This window comes from Anguilla rostrata, chromosome 15 (assembly GCF_018555375.3).
Source record: "Anguilla rostrata isolate EN2019 chromosome 15, ASM1855537v3, whole genome shotgun sequence".
Lineage (NCBI taxonomy): Eukaryota > Metazoa > Chordata > Actinopteri > Anguilliformes > Anguillidae > Anguilla > Anguilla rostrata.
In genome coordinates this window covers 6,554,985-6,578,133 of record NC_057947.1, presented here as the reverse complement: position 1 = coordinate 6,578,133, position 23,149 = coordinate 6,554,985, and the positions used below count along the sequence as shown (strand labels likewise).

Here is a 23,149-nt window from a genome sequence, read left to right as displayed (position 1 = left end):
TCACAAGTTCCACTGAACAAAACTGAGCATTCCCAATTGCGTGAAAATACATGTTTAAAAGAGCATTCAAGGCCATTGGCATCTAGTAAAAAAAAGTCAATAAGACAGCATGTCACCATGACTGTTATTAAATTAAAGTGATAATTCACTTACTTCTCTTTTGTGATATTATATTATTGTGTGTTTCTGATTGGCCAGTTTTGGACAGTTTTTATGTTCAGTGAAGGACATTTTAGATGCTGCTAAAACTGCAGCAGACGGCTGAGTGTTGAGCTCCACTGTACACGGAGCAGACCGCAGTGCAGAGTGGCAGTGCTCAGCGGTGGCGCAGGGCAGCTCTTACCGTAGGTGAGCGTGTAGACGGGCTTGCCGGCGTTGTCCAGCGCGGTCAGGCAGGGGCTCTTGGGCTGGGTGGTGCCCCAGCGCTGGAGGGACACCAGCAGGGAGGGGGGCCAGTTTGTGACCACGCCCAGGGGCTCCCCGTCGAGCGGGCTCATCTGGGTCCCCTCCGGCTTGGGCTGGTTCGGGTCGGGATGCTGGACTGAGGAGGGTCACATACACACGCACACACACGCATACACGCAGAAATAGACACACACAGGCGCGCACACACACACACACACACACATATACACACACGCACGCACAGACACACACACATGCAGACACACAGACACACACACACACCCACACAGAGGTGTGAATCGGAAGCAGCTGTATCAAGCACCACACATCGCCAATAAATGAACACCCAGTTCTTTTGAAAGCGATCAGTAGTATGACGGGGGGAAGGTTACTAAAACACAGGGCTGAACTAAATAAGGTGGGCCAGGGGTGCGCGGTGCAGTATTCACTAACGGCTTTATGAGTCCTTTCATAACGTCTTCACTGCGGTCCCCGCTGTCACACACACTGCTGTCACACACTGCTGTCACACACCGCTGTCACACACTGCTGTCACACACTGCTGTCACACACTGCTGTCACACACCGCTGTCACACACTGCTGTCCCTCGTGTGTGATGAGCCTGCCAAACCCAGACAGGTCAGGAATAGGTTTATAAACCTCGCAGACCGAACCACAGAACGCACCCCCCCAAAGCACAGCCGCCGCACCTTCCAGTCAAGCAAAAACACCGCCACGCTCGCGCCTGTGGGCCAGTTTCTGTGGGAGGCCACTACAGGGGCTAACGTTTAGCCGCGGTCCCATTCAAACGGCGAAATCTCATCCGCCCTTTTTTTAGCATCTGTGCACTTACGCAGGGGGATGTGAAGGGGTGAGAGTGAAGGAGTGATTGTGGAGGGGTGCTGGCAGCATTCTCTTGCTGATGGACAGGACACAGGCGCAAACTAGGGGTGCAGACCTCAGGGTTCCCCGCAATACAATAACATTTCCATCCCTGTTGCAACAGTTTGATATTTGCCAATATCACAAATTTGCCGATATCACATTTGGTACGACAAAATCCAAAACGATCTGATACAGAAATAAACGACTGATATACTGAATATGATCCAACTAACAACAATTGTTACAGCACACGCATACAATCAAAATGGAGGATGAGATTGCAAATACTTATTTATGGCATTTTTAACAGGAAGAAAAACAGCACTAGCCCGGGTGATTATGAGGCCGAGTCAGAAAAGGTAGAAAACGATGCTGTTGGCAGTGCTGCTAGACAGCAAACCGCCATGAGATTATGGACACAGAAATAAACACTTGGCTGTGATCCATAATGACACGGATCGATTTTTGCGCGCTGCATCGACAGGATCGGATCGTCGCCCTTCGAGCCGACGCAGGATGGATCGTCCGGATCGATGAGTCGTAATGCCCCCCCTGGCCCCGCCCACCCGACCTGGAACGAGCGGCGACGGGAAGCGCCGTGGCGTGAGCTCGGGGGCCAGGATGTTCGCCCGCCGAGCCCGCCGTTATTAAAAGCCCGCGGCCCGCGTCAGCGACGCCGCGTAGGCCGCGTCCGTTTCACCAACCGCAAGCCTCCGCTGCGCGAGCCCACCGCTCCTTAAAATACCCAGCTCACGTCATTTTTTGACTGCCGGCTTGTTTTCTGTTCCATTCGAGCGGTAACCCCCCTGATAAACCTGAACGCTAACAGCTAGCGCCAGGCAAAGAGGAAGTGGGCGCTGGGGACGGGGGTCTGGTTTCGGCGAAGCTTGCGGGTGTCCGTACCCCCCCCCCCACCCCCGCGAACACGCCCACGCTCTCTGCTGGGCTGCTTCCTTTCTGAGTATGTCAACACACCTGCAGGTGCAGCCGCCCCCACAGCTGGGGGGGGGGGGGGGGGGGCTGCTGGTACTTACCGGCAGCGCGGTGCCCTCGCTACACTCTGACAGGAAACAGATGACGTCACAAACTTTGCCGTTTGGGCTAGGAGCAGCTTTTAAGTTGGCCTTATGCGGCATGTTTATATCAAAGTCAAACACGCTCGTTAACTCCACAACCACGTTTTGAAAGAATGACATCATTCAAAAAAACCATGTGTGCAAAAAAAAAAAGAAGCAATGTTTCGACAGCTTCAAGCCAATGCCAGGTGCTGATGTTGGTAATCAATTAAGAATCAAACAAGAGTGTGCGACCTCAATTTAAGTTTCTCTTGAGCCTCTGCTGATGGTCTCCACCTCATTAACGTGCGCTCTCTCTCTCTCTCTCTCTCGATACGGGTGAGGAACGCACCAGCGTTGCTAAATGAACTCTTTAGCAAACACCCCTGAATCGGACGGTCTCCGCTCACCGTCCAGCAGCTCCTCGAAGTCGTCAAGGAAGAACTCGCGCAGGGGCGGCCGCTTGGGCCTCTTCAGCGTGTTCAGCAGCTGCTGGATCTTGGAGGAGACTCGGCTGCTTACGGGGACCCCTGGGGGCGGGGAGGGAGGGAGCAGGGGAGGGGAGGAGGAGGAGAGCAAGAAAGAGATGAACAGAGGAAAGGTCAGCGACCAGGACGCGAGCCAGACAAATCCAGACAGCGAGGAGATTCCAACTGTCAGTCAAACTGGGGGCGTGCACAAACAACGGTCGTCTAGGAGATGAGAGGCTGCAGTGCGAGACCCACTGTGCTCAGAAGTACACGGTTTACAGGGGACAACCTGCTCACTGCTGCCTAGCAACAGGATGCTCTAAATCATTCCATATGTATTCAGTCTATCACCCAGTCATGAGAATTCCAGTACCACAACAGCTAAATCACTGTCACCACAGACAACAGCACGTGCAAGTCCCCTTCAAAAAGGAATTGATGACTGATCGGGGACACATGACAGCATCGACATAAAGACATTTTAGTAAGCAGGGTCAGCACAAGCGCAAAATGCACAGAACATAAGAAAGTCAAAACGAAGTGAGAGCAACACGAAAGCAAACATTAAAAACGCTTCACTGGACATTTGTCAAAGCAAAGGCATTTGCAGAAAGATTTTTCTTATCCCAGGTGAAACTCCTTCAACCAATTTAAGCAAGATTTTTTTTAGTTTCCTTTCCTTCCATTTTTTTTCCCTTCCACTCTAACTCAAGAACTTTGGGTAACAGTTAAAAAAAAAAGTAGCTGGCAGACTTCAAGCCGACATTTAAAACTATTTGCTTGTTTTTAAAAGGAACTACAGTTAGATCAGAGTCTAAATCAGAGGCAGTCATTTCTGGCCCTTTCACCAACATTTCATCACAGCCCTGGGGACCAGAGCCATGTCTACAGGCTGAGCTCATTCTGTCCTGGGCAGGTTTCACTTCCTCTCCTGTCTGAAGTCTGAGAACAGTGCCCCCATGGGTCAAAGGTCAGTACTGCACTTTAGAGGCCAATTCAAAGACCCGGTGACTTTTAAGGGGACGACCGAGAAAAACATACTGACAAAACCAAACCAGTCAAAGACCAACAGAGGGACGTGCGTATGTAAATATAGATATGAATGAGCGAGTCTGTATTTGCATGTTATATGTGTATATGCATGTGTAAATTTAATACATGCTTAGGGGGCCAGGCTTACAAAGCATTTTCAGGGAGAAAATGTCTAAAGTTTCAGTCAGGCCTGAGAGCGCTGACTCGGACGCTGTAATCGCTGCTTGAAACAATCAGCACGACCAGAACACTGATATCGTACAACTCGTTACAACACGATTTCCAGCAGCACGAGTCGTATAGCAAGCGGGACGTGGCTGGTTCATAAAATATTAAGTACATTTCATTTATTTATAGTTTTTAGATTTGAAAAAAATGGCTATTATATTTCAAGGGGAGTGGGATGTGTGACCGCTTTACATAACCTTTAATGACTCTTCAATAAAAGCATACTCAAGAATTTTATGGCTATTTTCTCTAAGGACATATTACCAAGCCAGTATTGCAGAGACGAACACAGACACTGTGCACTGGAAGTCATGGATAGTACTCTAGAGACAGCAGCACATCTTTGGTAAAGTAGAGTATCCTGGTCAATAATGTCAGCTGAGAATAAACACCAAAGTAATAGCTTTATATTCCCAAGCAGTTACATGGCTGTTCATAAAAGTACTTTTAACAGAAAAATCTCTTTTTGCTCATTGTGTGTGTGTGTCTGTGTGTGTCTACGTGTGCGGGTTATGTGTTATGTGTTATGTAATGGTGTGTTATTAAATGCGTTACAAGATGCTGTAACATGTCCTATCGTAAGTTCACTGGGCACAAACCGACAGACAGGTAGGTGGATGTAACGTACAGCTGGAGGGACAGGAGTGTTGGAAGTGACAGGAACAGAAGCTAGGCTCACAGACACTAAGACCCGCAGTTAAGCTTGAGAAACGACTGATAAATACCATCCGTTCTACGGACCACACTGCCGGCTTTCCCAGCGAAGCCTGAGGAGAAAAACACGTCAGTGAAACACACATTCGGCACGCCACGCCCCGCCCCGGTCCTAAAAAACAGGGCCCGGGAATTCAATCGTTTCATCACAACTGCAGATCGCTTTTCAGAGGGCAAGCCAATCCCGTCCACTGCTCCTCCCTCCCCGACCCAGTCACATTCTTCTAAACCTCCCGGGCCAATCAGAAACCGAGGAGCACGTCCACCCTCCGAGCGCTGGGGCCTCCGCGCTCATCCTGGGTTCTGAACCCGTGCCCCAGCGCTGTGTGTTTCACCGGGCTGACTGCGGTACGCGCACCGGCAGACACAGGCAAGGGGGCGTGTCCCTAACGATGAGGTCACGTGCTTCCGTCCGTGCCCCACCCGTATCTGTCACTAACAAAAAAACCGGGGCATGCTTCCCAAAACACACCCATTCCGAAATGAACACCATATTTATCTCAAAGTCTAATGGGAGCGATTCTTAATTCCATTTAATGTATAATTACTTCCAGTCTTAATCACCATTAATAGGCTTGCCATCCTATATCATCTAGCCTATGTTCTAAAGCATGGCATTTCCACACAATCTTCATCTGTAATAGACTAGGCATCCTCTAAAGCTGTCTCACAGTACACACGCGTCAGAAGGAGGGTGAATACCCCACTGGCCCCGTTACCATGGATTCGAGGGTTCAGACAGGAGGGCGTGGCAGTGAGTTCAGGGAGCTCACCGTCGGCGGTTTCCAGGGCGTTGCCGTGGTTGTAGCCCCGCGGGACGCCTCGCACCGAGGGCACCTGGGGCCGCTCCGCCTGCGCGGGGCGCTCGGACACGCCCGTCACATCGGGGGGCGCAGAGTGGTTATCTGCGGGGAGGGGGGTCAAAGGTCAAACCAGGGGCCACCGCAGTTACAGCACAGTTCCCACAAGCCTGTGGAGCTGCTCCATCTCTGACTGAGTGGAGCATTAAGCACAGGGTATTTTAATTTGTGTGTCTTGTGCCACCAAAAAAAAAAGAATGGAATATTCACTCGTTTTTGTATATTCCATTCTTTTTTTTTTTGGTGGCACAAGTCTTTTTTGAACCATTATGGTCACATGTGGCAGACTGTGAAACAAACAGTAGAAAAGCCCAGTATGCATGCATTCAGTACTCTGGCATAAGTCAACCCCGAAAAGGGGGCTACTGCTGAATTAAGAATTTCATGTCAAATTTAATTTTGCGTTCAAAGCCATAATGCATGGGTTTTATGGATTTTATGGGTGTTCAATCAAAAAACATCCAGTAAAATTCAGCACCAAAACAGAACTTTGAATAATATCCATAACTCGCCCCTCCAATCCAAGCATTAGCCTCTGTGGCATGCCCTCGCTACTGCCACCTATAGGCGCCATGCAGTGGTGCAATCTCAGCCAGTGAGCTTTCTGCCAGCCTCCTCTGGGAGAAAGTAAACACACAGCCTAGCTTTATGAGCAGTGCCCTGTGAAGAGCAGTTCAAAGAGACCTAATATAGCCGGAGGGGGAAAAAGTTCCAGAATCTCATTCATAATTTAGCCTCTCCGTGTAAAAAAAAAAAACAGAATAAATATGAAAAGGCAACAGGACTGAAGATGCCAGAACATTTCACTTCTGTACTTAAGATGAATGTAAAAATGAAAAATTAAGTTGGAAATTTGAGGGGGAAACTAAAAAAACAATAAAACAAATCAACAGAGCAGGGTATAAAGAGGCCAAAAATGCTGTAAAAATGAACAGGACCCACAATGCAACCCTCATCCAATGAGACGAGAAGAAAGCTCTGGGTTCACTGCAGTCTATGGCGTGACTGCCTTACAGAGGTCAGAGCCTCAGAAGAATAACACTCATCTGAACAAGTGAACAAGAAGAGCTCTGTGTGGACAATAAACGACAATGCCAAACACCGCAGTGGAAAGTGCACAAAAAACCCAGGCGAGAAGCTGCTGGGTTTCCATTTCCCTTTTTCCCAGCCCAGTAGGGGCGCGCTAGGCAGCGATGCAGCGATCGGGCCCGATGAGGTGAGGGGTGGGGAGAAGGGCGGGGCCTGGAGGCAGAGGGGGGGGCCTACGAGTGGCTGCTGTCAGAAAGAGGGACGAGCTCACGAGGCCGGGGACGCGCTGGGATTGGTGCGGGGGGCGGGGCCACCTGTCACTGACCTATCTGGGTGTGCGCCATGAGGTCCGCCAGCAAGGTGGCGGCGGCGGCGGCGTGGGGCCTCCCCCCGGGGTGGGAGGAGGTGGAGGAGGCGGAGGATGAGGTGGAGGAGCCCTGGATGACCCGGTTGAACCAGTGCTCCACGCTGGGGTGGCCCGGGTAGGGGGTGGAGGCGGTCCGGCCTTGCCGACGCAGCGAGCCCTCGTCTTCAGAGGCCGAGGAGGTGTCTGTGTGGTCAAGACAGGCAGCGTCACAACAACAACAAAAAAAAACACAGACACGGCGATCAGCAGGTGACCACGGTGATGGTTGCCATGGTTACCCGTCCGCACTGATGCAGCGAGAGAGCGAATGAAAGCAACAGGAAGAGACGGGACAGAAATCGATGACTGTACGAGACAGACAGACGGATGGAGATGGAGGCGGCCTCTCGATGTGCACTCAGAAGAGTTCGGCCGAGATGAACTCTTTCTGTACGCACTCACGGCTTTCTGTGGATATGCCCAGACCCTCTTCCCCCTCAACAGAACTGAATCATGCCTGCGGTGCCACTGTACTGTATGCATACAAGTGACGAAAGGGTGGTGAAGATGGTTAGTGAGGACTAGTTAGTTGGCACCATGTTAAAAAATCACAAGGTTAGCATCACGAGTACGCTTCGGAGGAGAAAGCTCGCTGGAGCTCCACCTGGGTCCCCAGACTGTGCCGAGACGACACCAGGCCTCCAGCAGTCCCACGAGAGAGAGGCAGAGAAACGCAGAAACCCACACTCGCACGTATACGGTCTGCACGTATATAGAAACGCACACTCGCACGTATACGGTCTGCACGTATATAGAAACACACACTCACACGTATATAGTCTGCACGTATATAGAAACCCACATTCACACGTATATAGTCTGCACGTATATAGAAACCCACACTCGCACGTATATAGTCTGCACGTATATAGAAACGCACAGCCGAGCTAAGCGCGCAGGAGAAAGAGCGGTGCGTTCCAAACGCGGTTCTCCTTCTCGAATGCGCGCTCGCTATTTTTAAACGCTACGAGACGACCGCAGCTTGCGAAGCACATGGAGGCTTATTTTCAGCGCTCAGACGATGATGGCTTTAGTGCTCCTGCTCTGCAGTGACGCAAGAGGCCTAAGCGAGCACTGAATATGGGGCGACATGGCTCAGGACGTAAGAACGGTTGTCTAGCAGTCGGAGGGTTGCCGGTTCGATCCCCGCCCTGGGCGTGTCGAAGTGTCCCTGAGCAAGACACCTAACCCCGAACTGCTCTGGCGAATGAGAGGCATCAATTGTAAAGCGCTTTGGATAAAAGCGCTATATAAATGCAGTCCATTTACCATTTACCATGAATATATAAGACTATATTCTCTCTAATGTCTACGGGTAGAGTATGGGGGCCTTCGCCAAGAGAACGCCGATGAACCCCGTCAATCACGTCTCTGCCGCCAGTTCGTACAGCCGTTTGTGGAACGGGTTTCTCTCTGCACACAGGGGACTTTAATGAGCACCAACAGTAGCCTTGAACTCGCCCACAGCAAGATAGATTAAAAACCACAAATTGCATGCTGTTATTTTGTTCATCTTAAATACCGTGAAATTGGGATTTTTGTTGGCTAAGATAAAAAAAAGCCTGTTCGAAACTCCAAAATGAAAAGAGATCCAGCAGACTGAGTATCACAAGCCTGTTCCTCTCTACGCTGGCCTACTTTCTCCTCAGGTACAGGGCCGGGGAGTGTGAACAGAACAGATGTTCTGGATGGAAGTTCACAGCTTTTACCCTGGGGTTTTTTTAAATGACGCATCTTAGGACATGGCAGGAACCCCTCAGCCCAGGGGAAATTCACCAGAACTTGCCCAGCATGGTACTAGTGCGTCAGACAGGAGAGACGCAATTACAAGAAGAACGCCACATGACAAGTTATCTTTAGAACAGGAGATGGTCCAGAGAGTACTTCCTGGTACTGCGTTATTAATTAGTGTCATTATCAAGGCTTCGCATTTCCTCTCAGATTATGAGTGAATATTCACAGCACATCTCCCTTCACACATTCACTAAACTTTCCAACAGTCATATTCTCTAAGCCCTCCATAGTTTACATAACATTACTAATTCGCTGATTAGACAGGCTTATACAGAACAATGTTCTCAGTTCATATACCAATCACTAATACAGCTGGATATATCAAGTTTATTTACAGAGGCAAAGCACCTCATCACATGATCCAGTAACCAGGAACAGAAACTGCAATCGGCCCGTTTTACGCAATGTTCCTTAACCTCAAATCCCACCGCTACGCACAGAGTAGGCCTAGCCTAAATCCCAGGCCCGTACAAAGAACGCACCGCTATTCCACACAGAAACCATAAGCTGCGGGTGACCACTATAAGAGAAAATAATGCTTTTACGCTTCGATTACACCAAATTCATTCAGCTCGCATAAATATTTCAGCACGCGCACAGTCACCAAAGGATCGGGGCATCCTATTTACCCATGAGAAGCTCTGGCACGCAGCTCTCCTAAATACGGTGACCCGATATAAACTCAGCACAACGCTGGCAGGGGCCCGGGAGTGGAATAAAATAACAAGAGGACCGGGAGGAAAAAAGCACGGAGAACAGACTCACGAAATTCTGATTTCGACGCCGCCGTCGCACAGCGCCTTAAACCACTCACGCATTTAACGCGCTTCACTCCAATGTAGTGCAATTCGGCTCAGGGCCGTCGAGAAATTCCATGACAAAAAGTGAGTAAAAATTCACTCACTGGTGCCCTTCCTTCAAAACTTAGTTCAGAATTGACTCAACTACTCCCAACAGTGTTAGAATCTGACATGATGATATTCACAAGTCCTTTCAGCACCCCCCCCCCCAACCACCCAACCCAACCCCCACCCCCCCCCGCCACCGCCTATCCGAACAACACTGAATCTACGGGAGAGAAAAGAAGGGGGGGGTCGGGGTGCGCTGGGGAACTGCTGCTGATATACCAAAATATTTTTCACAGGAAAGAGGTGGTGCCAATCACAGAACAGCGCGCGCGAAACGAGACGGGAACAGGACGAACCGACAGGCTGCCTTGGCCTTCCGGGGAGCGCTCGCCAAAAAAATTAATCACGCAATTAATCAAACGAGAGGGGACGCTTGTTAGGGGGCGGAGGGAGGGGGCGTCGGAACAAATCGGAGACAGGCCGAGGCTCAGATGCGGACGGCGAGCTGAGGCGAGGGAGCAGTCCTCCGCTCTGCACGCGCTCCGGCCGTCCCGCTGGAGTCACGGCGGAGGCTGCCCTTACTCGACGACGCACGGCGATGCGTCTCGTGTACACGATGCGTCTCGTATACGAGCACTGACGAGCGAACCCCGCCGGCGGCCAGGTCGACTCGCGCTGCGCGGCGTTCCCCGTTTCGAGAAGCTAACCTGGTGCGACCGAACGCGCCGCCGGCTCTCCGCTGCAGAGCAGGACCACCGAGAGACGCCGGGGCCCAGAGAGGTTGCGCCGAAGCAGCGCTTCCGCCGCGTGACTGATGCGCCTCGTTTACACATTACATTACATTACAGGCATTTAGCAGACGCTCTTATCCAGAGCAACTTACACAACTTTGTGCATTTGTACATTGTATCCATTTATACAGCTGGATATATACTGAAGCAATGCAGGTTAAGTACCTTGCTCAAGGGTACAACGGCAGTGTCCTTACCCGGGAATCGAACCTGCGACCTTTCGGTTACAAGCCCAGTTCCTTACCCACTGTGCCACACCACGGCAGCACCGTGTTAAAAGAACATTTGCGACGAGCGCGCTGACACTGACGCTGCTTCTGAGACCAGAGAGAAATTCATGAGTTTTTTTTTGCCATCGTTTCTGTGCCCTGCCAAAATGGCTTCTTTTCTTGTTTATAGCTTCGCCTTTGAGATCTCCCCCCCAGTCCCTCTCTCTGAGCAACCTTGACACAGATACCATGTGAGGGAGGGAAAGAGAGTTTTCTAGTCTCATTATCCTAAGCAACCCAAGGCCAAGGACTTTGGAAACGAGAAATGAACATTTATGTCGCAACTTTGCAGTTTAATACGGAAGATTAGCAGTTTTTCCTGGGAACAGGTTTAACACTTGTCCTCTTTTGCAACATGAACGTAAGAATTAGAACGGGGTGTTATTTTTCACCGAAAATCTGCTACACCTACACAAAACACACACATTTCTATGACATACCCAATGCATACAAGCCTGGCAGAGTCCGGCCCGAAGAGAGAAAACAGTAGAAGTGTGTGTATGCGTGCATGCGCAACTGTGCGGTGCGTGTGTGTGAGAGAGTGTGTGTGTAGCTGTTTTGTGTGTGTGTTTGTGCGTATAAGGCATGGCTGTGCTGATGAACATTATGCTGTGGCCCTCACTCTGGGGTAGAAGCCTCACTGGACGCTCACTGTCAGGGGACAGCAAGCCAGACACCTCACCTAGACTACAGACAGTCATGGGTTTCAGGTGGTCTAATGTGGGTCATACATATGCACTGCAAACACGTGTAAACATGTATTTGAAGGAATTCGTACTACCACCAAAGCCCCTCAGCCACCCCCCTCCACCCTGCCAAAGAAAGATATATTATAAATAATGATAAAATAAAACAGCTCTGGCCTGTAGGCCTCAAACACCAACCCATACATATAGAGTCTCTAACTAATTCTGCTTTGCTCACACCCGCCTCTCAGGCAGAGACAGGGACCGGCTATCTCACTTGTCCTGCTTTGACGTCCCATAATGCAAATCATTAAACAGTCGGCTTCATTGTGCAGATCTACGCGACTGCAAACTAAGCATAAAACTGGCATAAACAGACCAGTAAAATATGCCTTTCTCCTCGGCCCTTCTCATCTGAAACAATAAGCCTGAGCACCCAGGCCCCAGCTGCCCCCCCCCCCACCATACCAGCCCCTCAGGCAAGGGCAGTCTCTGATTGGCCGATCCTGCTTCTTGCCCTCTTATTTTTTATTATAGAGATGTAATAAATATGTAATAACACTGATGTGATTTTCAGTGTAGGCGTTAACCTGAATAGAGTGATGACATAAATCCCTTGAAGGAATAAGTACATGGGTAAACATTATGCCTGGCACCAAAAAGGTCTATGCAAACACAGGTATGATCAATGTGAGATAAATCTTGGGAATTCTTCATGGCTGGAAACCAAGACCAGGGTGGCAGTATGTAGTATTACACTCTAAATCACTTCCTGTTCTCTGCACCAGGGGCTCACAATGATGATGTCAGTGTGATGTCATAGACCTGCTTATTGAACATCATGGAGGCAATAAAAGTGTAAATGTGGGTAAGCAGTAAACAACTGTACTATAATAAGTTTTTTTTTTTAAACGCATACGGTTAAAAACCTAGCTTACATCTCTTTTAGTAGCCATACTTTCTCAATATTTTCCCTCAATTATTAAAGAAATATTTTGAGGAAAGCATGCACACAGACAAGCACGCATGCACACACACACACACACACAATCAGGCATGTCCACACACAGCAAAAAATCTCCTCAACTCCATAACACTAGAGAGATCTCATTTTAGTTCACAGATTTCTGATACACCTCCATAATTCATGAATTCACTGTGTCCGTTAGATTTCTGCAGATCTCTGGTACAGCACAAAAGCAGTCAAACCGCAAAAGATCTGCACACATTACTGCTGCATTAAATATGGAATTATTCCACACTTATACAAAACATGTGGGAAGGGGTTCTGGGAACCGAATGATGAGAAAGCTTCTTGTCTCCGAGAGAAGAAGGAAAGTATTCATAAAACACAGCGTTATTCCCCTTCTCTAAATGATATATTCAAAATGTCATAACCATGACAACAACTCCGTTTAACGTGGGAGTCCCCAAAGCGTCAACGTTTCCAAGTCCCAGTAAATCACTTGGCTCTCTTTCTCTCCGTCGTTGTCTCTCGCCGAAACAGTTTGTTGAGCATGGCATTGTGGGTACTTGTCCCAGAGTTTCCTGGGCACGACAGGCTGTGCGACTCTTACCTGGGGGAGTGCAGGCCTCCACGGAGGACTGGACTAGCACGGAGCGTCGCTTGGAGGGCATGGGCATCTTCCTCTCTTTGTACTTGGCCAAGGCTGCCTGCACAGCTTCTGTGTGGATGTCTGAGGAGACACAGCACATGGGCACCGTCACTGTCCAGTGCCAAACTGAGCGCCACAATTCAGCTCCTACCGTCCCCTTTACTGAACACCACAAGTCAACACCCACCGTCCCCTTTACTGAACACCACAAGTCAACACCCACCGTCCCCTATACTGAACACCACAAGTCAACACCCGCCGTCCCCTATACTGCACACCACAAGTCAACACCCGCCGTCCCCTATACTGAACACCACAAGTCAACATCCACCGTCCCCTATACTCAACACCACAAGTCAACACCCGCTGTCCCCTTTAATGAACACTACAGTACACCACCGTCCTATACTTAACACAGTCAACACTGCTGTCCCTTTATGAACACTCAAGGCAACTCCTACCATTCCCTTTCATTTCTGCAGTACAGATACAAGCTCTTATACATTTAAAATACATGCTAAGATCCATTTTCGCGGTTTCTAAGTTAATTTTAAGTTTTTTTTAATAGAGACTGGAACTCCACTTTCTTGGGTGTCATTGAGTTGCTTATTAAAACAGCGTTAAAAGCAGCTGAGGAATCTGCCAGGGTTTGGAGGTGTCATCTCAACTACAGGCCGCGGCTTCGAGGAGGGCGTTCGCAGCGGAGGTCGCGCCTGCGATGGCGGGACCGGCGGCCGCGAGGGACCGGGAGAGAGCGCGAGCGCCCGGGGAACCTCCCGGACGGCGCCGGGCGGGAGACGCCGGGCCCTCACCGGATCTGAAGCGCTCATCGCGGGAGTTGGCGGCCCGGGCCTTGTGCTGCTTGGACACGGCGGGAGCGGCCGGGGCGGACTGGGCCCTGCTGTCCACCTGCAGAGACGGATCTACCCCTGCGGAAAACAGACGGCAGAGCTTGGCTTTAGTTTCGTACTCATTCTGGGTTTAACCAGGAGAGGAGAGCCGCGAAGATCATCATCTCAGGCTTAGAAAGCAGCGAACACCAACACAGACTTAAATACAGTCACACAGTGATGCTAAGTCAAATCCTTCAGCCTCGGTCTGACAGTTACACTCTTCAGTTACTTTAAATTAAAAATGAAACCTCTGAACCAATGAATGAACCAATGTCTTAGAAGGTCCAATTTTATCTGTTTCCACAACATGCACCAACACCGAGGTGCATAATAAACTGAAAGCTTTCTTCCCAAGTTCAAAGCATGGAAAGGGTACTTTAAAAAAGGCTGCTTGTTAGAGCTGAGCTGATATTTTTGTAACTTCCCAGCTTAAAAGAGAACAAAGGGAACCTGGGAGTTTTCCACTGTCGGTTGACTTTGGTCTATGACAGCACCCCAAAACACACACACACACACACACACACAGTCTCATCAGTATTTCCCTATCTTTGAGTGCTTGCATGGGTATTCTTTAGGCAGTTTTAAAGGCTGTGTGCCAGAGACCGCACTCTCCACAGAGCATCTTCAGTCAGGGCAAAGCACAGGAGAGTGTTGTGGGGGGAAACTTCATTAGAAGTTAAACAACGTTAGAATCCAAGTCACGCTCCTCACAAAGAGAATTAACGGCCTCTGTTTCAGCCCCAGTCTGGTTTGGATTGCAGGAAGTCAGGCGATTTGTTGTACTTTTCAAGGTCGAGCAGCAGCACCAGCATTCCAGATCAGCCATGAAACGGTCAAGAAGAAAAATTTCAGCGGTCCCTGCTGGGATAACCTACCCAGACCAGAGACCAAAAGAACTGGCCAGCCAAGACCGTGTTCAAACACACTGCCGCAATCACTCGAGCAGAACCGTTATTTATGACAGATCGCCTTTCATTTACCTACACCGTACCATCGTGCATTTCAGCCATTAATGGTCTTAGCTTTCCACGTCTGGATTTTTTTGAAACATAAAAAAAAGATTTTGTTTCAAATTGCTTTCACTCTCTTTTTAACAGAAGTGTAACAGAACCATTTTCATGTCTCAGCTTAGCACAATGATTCATGCGTTTGAGATTTAAACCTCATTCATGACAAGGCTATTAGTTTTGCCTTACAAAAGGAACCTGCTCTTGCAGCATTAGCAAACCAATGGTGATGTGTTGCTTGGGTCATATGACAACCTACTGAATCTTGTTCAGAGAGGCCACACACAAGAGTACTAGGCCTACAAAATGTGCATTTTCCAAATAAGCACTTTTTTAAGCGTGGGATTGCTAATGTGCCATGGACACAGGTCACCTGCTGCTTCCAGCTGACGTATCTTTTCAACCTGAAGCAGCTCAAGATCGTCATGGAAACCCCAAAGGAACTGAGCTGGCAGAAAATGATCTCGGAAGGTTCTAGAACCCCACGATATCCAACAGAGCTTCAGACTGCATTACATTACATTACAGGCATTTAGCAGACGCTCTTATCCAGAGCGACTTACACAGCTTTTACATAGCATTTTTACATTGTATCCATTTATACAGCTGGATATATACTGAAGCAATTTCGGTTAAGTACTTTGCTCATGGGTACAACGGCAGTGTCCTTACCCGGGAATCGAACCTGCGACCTTTCGGTTACAAGCCCAGTTCCTTACCCACTGTGCTACACTCCGTTCCATGTGCATGAGTGAGAAACCACGCCCTCTTTCCCCAAGTGCTTCTTCACCAGAGCATCCTCACAAGACAACAAGGCAAGGAGAAAGGAAAGAGGACAGACAACCTCTAGAGACAGAGCTTTATTTCATGTTACTGGAAGAAGCAAGGCCAGACAGGGTGTTATGAAACCTTAGGCTAGCGCGCCGCGGTCGAAAGCCAGACCGATCGCCTCACAACAGGCAGCTCAGCGGGCGCTCGGCCAATCACAACACGCGACGGCATTACCGGCTCTTTTTTTTTTTGGATTACACACCTCGTTGAAACACAAATTCCTTTCAGCCGTCACCGGGAGGGGAAATCGGGGCGGCTCTATCCAGCCGAGCACCGTCGGGGGTGCACCCCGTGACGGATTCGCACGGAATTAAAGGGCTATGTCACGCTTCGGATTCAGTTGCGGGGCCGCGACCGATGTCGAACCGAACGTTCAAATTCAAACTGAGCGCCGCGCGGCGCCGAATCGGCCACGGCGGGGACCCGGCAGCTGTCGAATCGCACAGCCGACTGAAGACAAGGAACGGCGGAGCAAATACCAATTCCGAATCGTCACGAGAAAGACAACAGAGGAAGAGAAGCAATCTTTCTGTCGATCTATATTCCTTCAGGTCCAACGTGGCGGGGATATGACTGCCTTGAGAACCACCTTCATTCCTAACTGACACCTGACAAAACCTGTGAGTAGGAACTGCATCTCCCTCCTCATCTGTCACACTAAAATATGTGAACGAGGGTAGAGAGACCCGAAACTAAACTGACAGGCCTTCCTGCTCCTAATTTGAGACTCTCAGCTCCCTGCAGACAGCGCTTTGTGAGGAAGGAAAGGACGTAAGTTTGCGTTTCAGTAGAAGCCAGACCTTGCGGCAGAAGGCCCTCATTAAGGGACAGAGTGAAAGTGTGGCTAAAAAAAGAATGACACGCAATGTCCAAAAAAAAAAAAAAAAAGACTGCTGACAAAACAACCCCTGGTAAGTACATCAAATCCTGAAAATAGCACAAACCAGGAAAATAAGACCTAAACTCTCCTTCAGCTGTCACCCTGGATCCCTACAGTTATGTCTTCCCATATACTAAAAAAATAAAAAAATAAAGAGTCACAACTGTGAAATAAAATATGGGATAACCCATATTGCAGCTGGCCTGAAAATAAAATCAAAGGCCTCAGCCCCTCTGGTCTTTGGACCGAACCACAGCCCAATACAGAGATCGGAAATGTTGTCTCTAATTTTAATTGGTCTGAAAATATCCAGGATTAGATGGGATGCTAAACTGAGGAAACTATACATCTAGTAAGGGGCAATTGCCTTCTGGGAAGAACCACTTACAGCATTTAAACTAGTGCTTTACATCAGCCCTAAAGTGGGATAAGTAGGCCAAGTCTTCTCCCTAAAATGCACAATTTCCTAATTTAAAACAGTCCATAAATGTAATGCATCACCTTTAAGTGGCAGACTTTACAGATAAATCAGACTGCTGTTGTTGTCAATACTCCTGAAGAATTAGGCAGAAGGATTAATGAATCTAAAAACAAACCAGGAGATGGCAAACGGGATCAAAATTCACTGCCTTATAAAGGCTCATTCACGAACAAGACACAGATCCAACACACAACAAAACTGATGAAGATGAATTTAAAAAGTCATTTTTCAATTATAATTTTTGTAAATGGATCGGTTAAGACTTCAGAAGCTCGGTCCAGGGACTGCACCGTAGGTATTGGGGGCTGAAGCAGAGAGCTCGTTAGGCAGCTCGTTAACCCTTCAGCATCCCCCTAAGCCCCCGCCCCCGCCCCGTCCCCTCCGTGGGGTATGCGGTCCCCCTCCCGAACCCCATGCCCAGCAACCGACCCCCATGCACACCCGCTGTTTAGTCTGGCAGTGAAGTAGAGCGTGGGTCTGGGCGGGACGTCCCGCAGGGACCCCATCCTGGCGGCTGGTCATTAATTTTGGGGCGCTTATGAATGGTTACGGAGAGTGGCTGGGGTGGGGGGCGGGGCCTCGCACTCTCTTCGGACGGCCTCACCGCGGGGTCCGCGGCAGGAAGTGACACGCTGCCGCTGACAACAGAGGGGCGGACCGATCGATCTCACAGCTCCAGAAGCTTCCGCGGAGGAGCTCGCGCTGCGCAGAAGAGGGCAGAAATGTGAAACGATCGATCTGTAATTAAAATGAAAAATAGCACTTGCTGCACTTTTTTTTTTTTTTTTTGGTCGAATTCCCTTTTGTCTCAACAAAGATAAATTCATGTACTGTTACCAAAGCCACAGAAATGAACCACGGCGAAAAAAACAGCAACGGTGCTTCTCACAGCCGAGCAAAAGCAAGCAGACGGGGGACGGCCATGTCTACTGATGATGCCAATCAAACAGGCGCAATCATTATATTTGCATTCAGACAACAGGGAAAGTACAGCGTGACAGGCAGCTAGTCACAGTTTGATCAGACAGAGTGTTCTCTCTGGGAAACACTAACAGAATTGCACTACAAAATGACATATTCATCCATGTTATTCGTGCAATGGAAGATGGCTTTTCTCAGAAACATTTTTCCAGCTGGCTAAAAGTTGTTTGGCACGCAAGCTTCAATTATGCAGGTAGCTTAGTTAAACATGCAAGGAAACATGTTCAGCTAATGAGTCAGGACTATCACAGAAGGAAAACAATTGACAAATAACATTTATATCATAACCACAATCAATTTAAACCAAGGTTCAAGTGCCTAAGTTACTGTCAGCTACTTGAAAATCCACAAAACTTTATTCAAAAAATGAGACCCAGCAAATGCAGTCTGGTAATAATTTCTATAAGGAAGAAAAGACTGAGCAAACACACTTTTACACACACCCACACCCACACGAACACACGCGCACACACGCACACACGCACGCACACACACAGTTGGAGAGCCTGGCACAGACAGCCTTAAGAGTTCCATCCTGGGGCACCACGAGAAGCCCAGAGGACAGCACAGGTCCAGCTCTCCACCAATCGCTGGCCTCGGGGGGTGGAGCGGGTCAGTCTTTTCGGTGAACGGGGCAGAGCAGGCCACTCTAGCGTCTCTGGACAGTGTGTTTTTTTTTCTCTTCTCTCGGTCACTCTCAGGTACACGGTGGGCCCGTGACAGCCTGATCCATCTCGCTGGCACACACAGGGATTGTAGCCCATTCTGGGAAAAGTGCACCGATGGCTGATACAAGAACAGCTTTGGGCCTCCATGCCCTCCCCACTATCAACAGCTCTTGAGACTGCACCACAAGGTTAGAGGGGAGAGAACAGAGCTGTCCCCTTCCAAACATCAACAACATAAACCCCATCTCCAATACACCGCCCGAGCCATCCTAACAGTCCTTCCGCATAAAAGACTTTTGGAAATATTGATTTTTTTAATGCTCAGGTTCACTTCACAATGGAACCCTTTCTGTATCTGCATAAATTATTTATTCACGTGTTTTACTTGGCTGCACAAACTTATTTTGACAGCAGTATGCAATAATCCCACTTTGAAGTATTCCAAAATCCTGGGAAAGGCATGCAAAGCAAAGGAAACACATTTGCGAGCTTAGATAAGATTTAATTAAGATGCTTTTTGAGGGAACAAAAGGCTGACCTGTTCTAGGGGAAAACAATATTGGTTGCGTAGGAAATGCCTCACATTCTAACCTCAAATGAGTCTGATTGGTCGGAAGAACGTTCCCCACCAAAGCGTTTGCATTAGCCCATTAGCACAACAGCGACTCGTGTTTTACATATTTGCGAACCCATTCTACATAACTGCGACTCCAGTCTACATATTTGTGAACCAATTCTACATGTTTGTGAAACCATTTCCGTATTTGTGAAACCCCATTTACAGATTTGTAAAACCATTCACATATTTGTGAAACGGTTTAAGATATTTCTGAAACCCCATTGACATATTTGTGAAACCGTTGACATATTTTTGAAACCGATTATATGTTTGTGACTTTTGCCACAAAGATTCCTCCATGTGTGTCCCTCCCTCCCTCCCTATAAATGACCAGCAGTGTGGCATCAAGAGACACACAGAAATTACAGACTGAGGAAAGGCGTGACTGGTGTAAACTCATTTAACCCATTCAGAGCTCTGAGATCATCTGAAATTTCCGGACTATTCTGAAACGTAAGGCAACAACAACATGCAGAACGCAGTAAGTCTGCTTACCACCTTAGCTTATTTACAAATTGTATACAATGTAAATATCACACACTTTGCAATGTTAGCACACCACAATAAAATATAAACAGGGCATTTGACATCAGACTTATTGACTATTAACTGTTGTCTTTTTGATGATAAGAAAAACGTTTGTCTGTGCACATCAGGTTACACATCAGATTTGAATTGTCAAACTGAAATCTAAGCGATGTTATCCATTGCAACAACAAGTAAATACCCTTAAGTATTTTCAAAATTTCCTATTGAAAACATGGTTTATCATGAAACCTACGCAATGATTACTGGTCGCAAAACAAATCTATATTACTCACACTTCTGCACGAACACATATAATAATATAAATATCCGAATCCATAATGTATTTTCAAATATTTTTTGTTAAATACAGCATGGTACCTTACACAAAGCAGCCTGACAACAATAACGCCTAACATTGTGTCAGGTCCCCATTCTGTCCTCCATTACGGCTCCAGCAGCCAGAGCGGAAGGAGAGATTGCGTTCCCACTGTGCACCGATGCATTCACATTCTGCACATGCACGATGCCCTGAAAAGACCTCCCTTCTCCAGGGAGAATGTACCTCGGTGTGAGACTTACAGCACCAGCTACTCAGGGGATTTCAGCTGGAAAGAGGACGTCAATCAGATCAGAATAAAAGCCCCGCCCCTCCCCATTAACACCACAGAGTTTATTAGAGGTGGGCTCTGGGTTCAGACAGACAGCCTCGCGGGACGCGGTTGTTTCCGGAAGCTTTAAATACACACGTCCATTGGGTGGTTGCATTTGCTTGAGGACAGCAACCGAGTGGAACTAAGGAAGACCCAAGAGAAGGCGCAGTCAGAACCTCCGCACGTGGAGCGTGTTCCTTTTCAGACATCGCGCTGACGTCTCCCATGGGAACGCCCATCCCCTACGGAGTTATTATGGGATGCTGAACGATTGCAGCGGCGTATTGCGATACGCTTCTGCCAGGAGAACGGCTTCCTCTCAGATGACTTGTGCAGCTTACATTTAACATATGTCATTAGCTGGAGCACTTCTACCACGGTTGCACTACACTGCTACCCAGAGAACAATTACCACTTTAAATCGGGTATAAATCCTACTTCACAATGCCAGACCCGACCATTGTGGTGGTACAGCATGTGTTTGTCACGCTGTCACGTCAATATTTGCACAGAGAGCAAGTCTGTCGAGCCCCGCTGGTTTCAGAGCTGAAAGATGGCACAGAACAAAGAAAGACTACAACAAAAACCGAGGCAGAAATACACAGGATGCCCGCGCTCCAACAGTGTGAGATAAAACAGGTGGGCTGCAGCAGATTGGGTTGGAGCAGAGTGAAGAAATGTGCGAGTCGCACACACTGTAAATCTGCCAGCGTCTGAGAGCGTCTTCAAACCATAACGGGGAAGCAAAATGAATTAGCAAATTGGGTACAAATTAGACTACATGTTTTTCCAGCCCAAATGCGAATTGGCAGAAATAACGTCAGCGAAAATGTGCAGCTTAAAATAAGACTTCCCCTGGTTATATTTATCTTCCTTTCAAAACTGCGTTTCAAATCCAGCACAGCGCGTATGTAAGTCCATGAGCGGGCCAGCTGGGGGAAGCGGGGGGAGTCTTACCTTGTATCTGTGGGATGTAGGGAGCCAGAAGCTTTCCTCTCTTCTTCTCATATCCCTTCTGCGTGATGTCCCCTGTGGAGACACAACGAGGACTGATGAGTCACGGGGGAGGGTGAGACGAGACGCCCGGGGCAGCGTCCGTGCCCACGATCACCCCACCCTGCGCCAGCCCCCTGCCCTGGCACAGTGGGGCCACGGGGGCAGGGAGAACGTGCCCCTCCAAGCCCCAAAAAAACAAACAAAAAAACAATACAGACGCTCAGTGTGGCGACTGACCAATGGGCAAAGACTTCCTAGGAGCAGACCAATCGGTGACAACAGAGAGGGTTCTGTCTCGCGATCAGTTAGATGACCGATGCCAACGATCTGTCTCAAACACTGTCTCTTTCCGTCAAACACATACCCTCCACACTGCCGGTAACCACACTGACCCAAAGCACAGATTTGTAACACTTGGCCTGGGCCTACACAGGCAAACTGGCACTGGGAACGTCACAGCAGTGTCTATACTCAACCCGACACCCTCGCATTCACAAGTCATAACCCATTAAGAGCACTGCGTCAGACTCTACACACACACACACACACACCCGTACACACCCACCAAGACACACATACATACCCATCTACACACACCCACATCCACCTACATGGACACACACGCACACACCCACGAACACACCCACACACCCAAACACGGACTAAGTAAACAGATGTAGATGTAGATATCCAATGCACAATGCGCAAGTCATAAAAATGACAAAGTGAAGGACCAATCAGAAGAAAGAGTCTCCATTAGATGCAATTGGGATCCATTCAGCACAAACCAGGAACAAAACTGAGATCACAATCCACACCATTGCTGAAAAGCAAAGACCGTTCAAAACAGGCCTTTATAAAACGATCAGTGCCTCAGATGTGTAACGTTCGGAGGGGCAGGCAGCCAGAAAGACCGCGGTGAGAGAAAAGCTAAACTACCCCCCCCGTTATTCTACGCGCTTTTAATTGCAAAGCCGTCTGGAAGACGAGCAATTTCACGAACTCTAACGGACGCTTTTCAGGTTGTTTCCCTTCTGCAGCGACCCAGAATCAGACACGCGGTAACGGGCTCTCTAAGATCGAGCCGCTCGGGCTGGCCGCTGAGAACGTTAAAAACCACCGAGGCGACAGACAGCCCCCAGCGGCCCCTCTGAAAGCCCCCGGCTTTACCCGGGGCTGCGGGTTCCATCCGCGCCACGGCGGTACTGGCGGACTCCGCCGGCGAAGCCGCTCTGCGTGCTGTGCGGATCGGCCCCGGGTCACAAGCTGAGCGCGGCGGTGCAGACCGCCGTTCACCAGCGGCGCCGCGACCGCGACCGAGAAGCCTGCGGTCTCGCGCAAAACACGAACCTCTGACATCAGACGCCCACCGCCGTCCGGCTCAGCTAATGGGTGTGGCGTTTTTATTCAGCAATGCTGAATGTTTCCGACGTGGTTTACACAGCAACTGCGCACTCAGAACGCTGGGCTTCATCGACAAGTCAAGGCCAAGTCGCATCGATGACAATTTAGAAAAGAGATAGGCC

General features: G+C 48.9%; 1 protein-coding gene across 14 annotated transcripts in view; it reads right to left on the bottom strand.

Moving 5' to 3' along the window:
- LOC135241279 (disco-interacting protein 2 homolog A-like) overlaps positions 1-23,149 on the bottom strand; it is a 103,306-nt gene that overhangs the window by 25,397 nt on the left and 54,760 nt on the right. For 7 of the 14 annotated variants that reach the window (XM_064311522.1, XM_064311524.1, XM_064311523.1 and 4 more), the window contains exons 2-9: positions 21,585-21,656; positions 13,902-14,018; positions 13,051-13,170; positions 7,005-7,229; positions 5,510-5,695; positions 4,802-4,843; positions 2,757-2,876; positions 344-541 (exon numbers count right to left, since the gene is read on the bottom strand). In XM_064311522.1, coding sequence (XP_064167592.1) covers positions 344-541; positions 2,757-2,876; positions 4,802-4,843; positions 5,510-5,695; positions 7,005-7,229; positions 13,051-13,170; positions 13,902-14,018; positions 21,585-21,656 — 1,080 coding nt within the window. Of the gene's footprint in view, positions 1-343; positions 542-2,756; positions 2,877-4,801; positions 4,844-5,509; positions 5,696-7,004; positions 7,230-9,693; positions 9,716-13,050; positions 13,171-13,901; positions 14,019-21,584; positions 21,657-23,149 lie in introns of those variants that run through there. The other 7 variants (XM_064311532.1, XM_064311533.1, XM_064311535.1 and 4 more) reach the window with 4 other exon arrangements.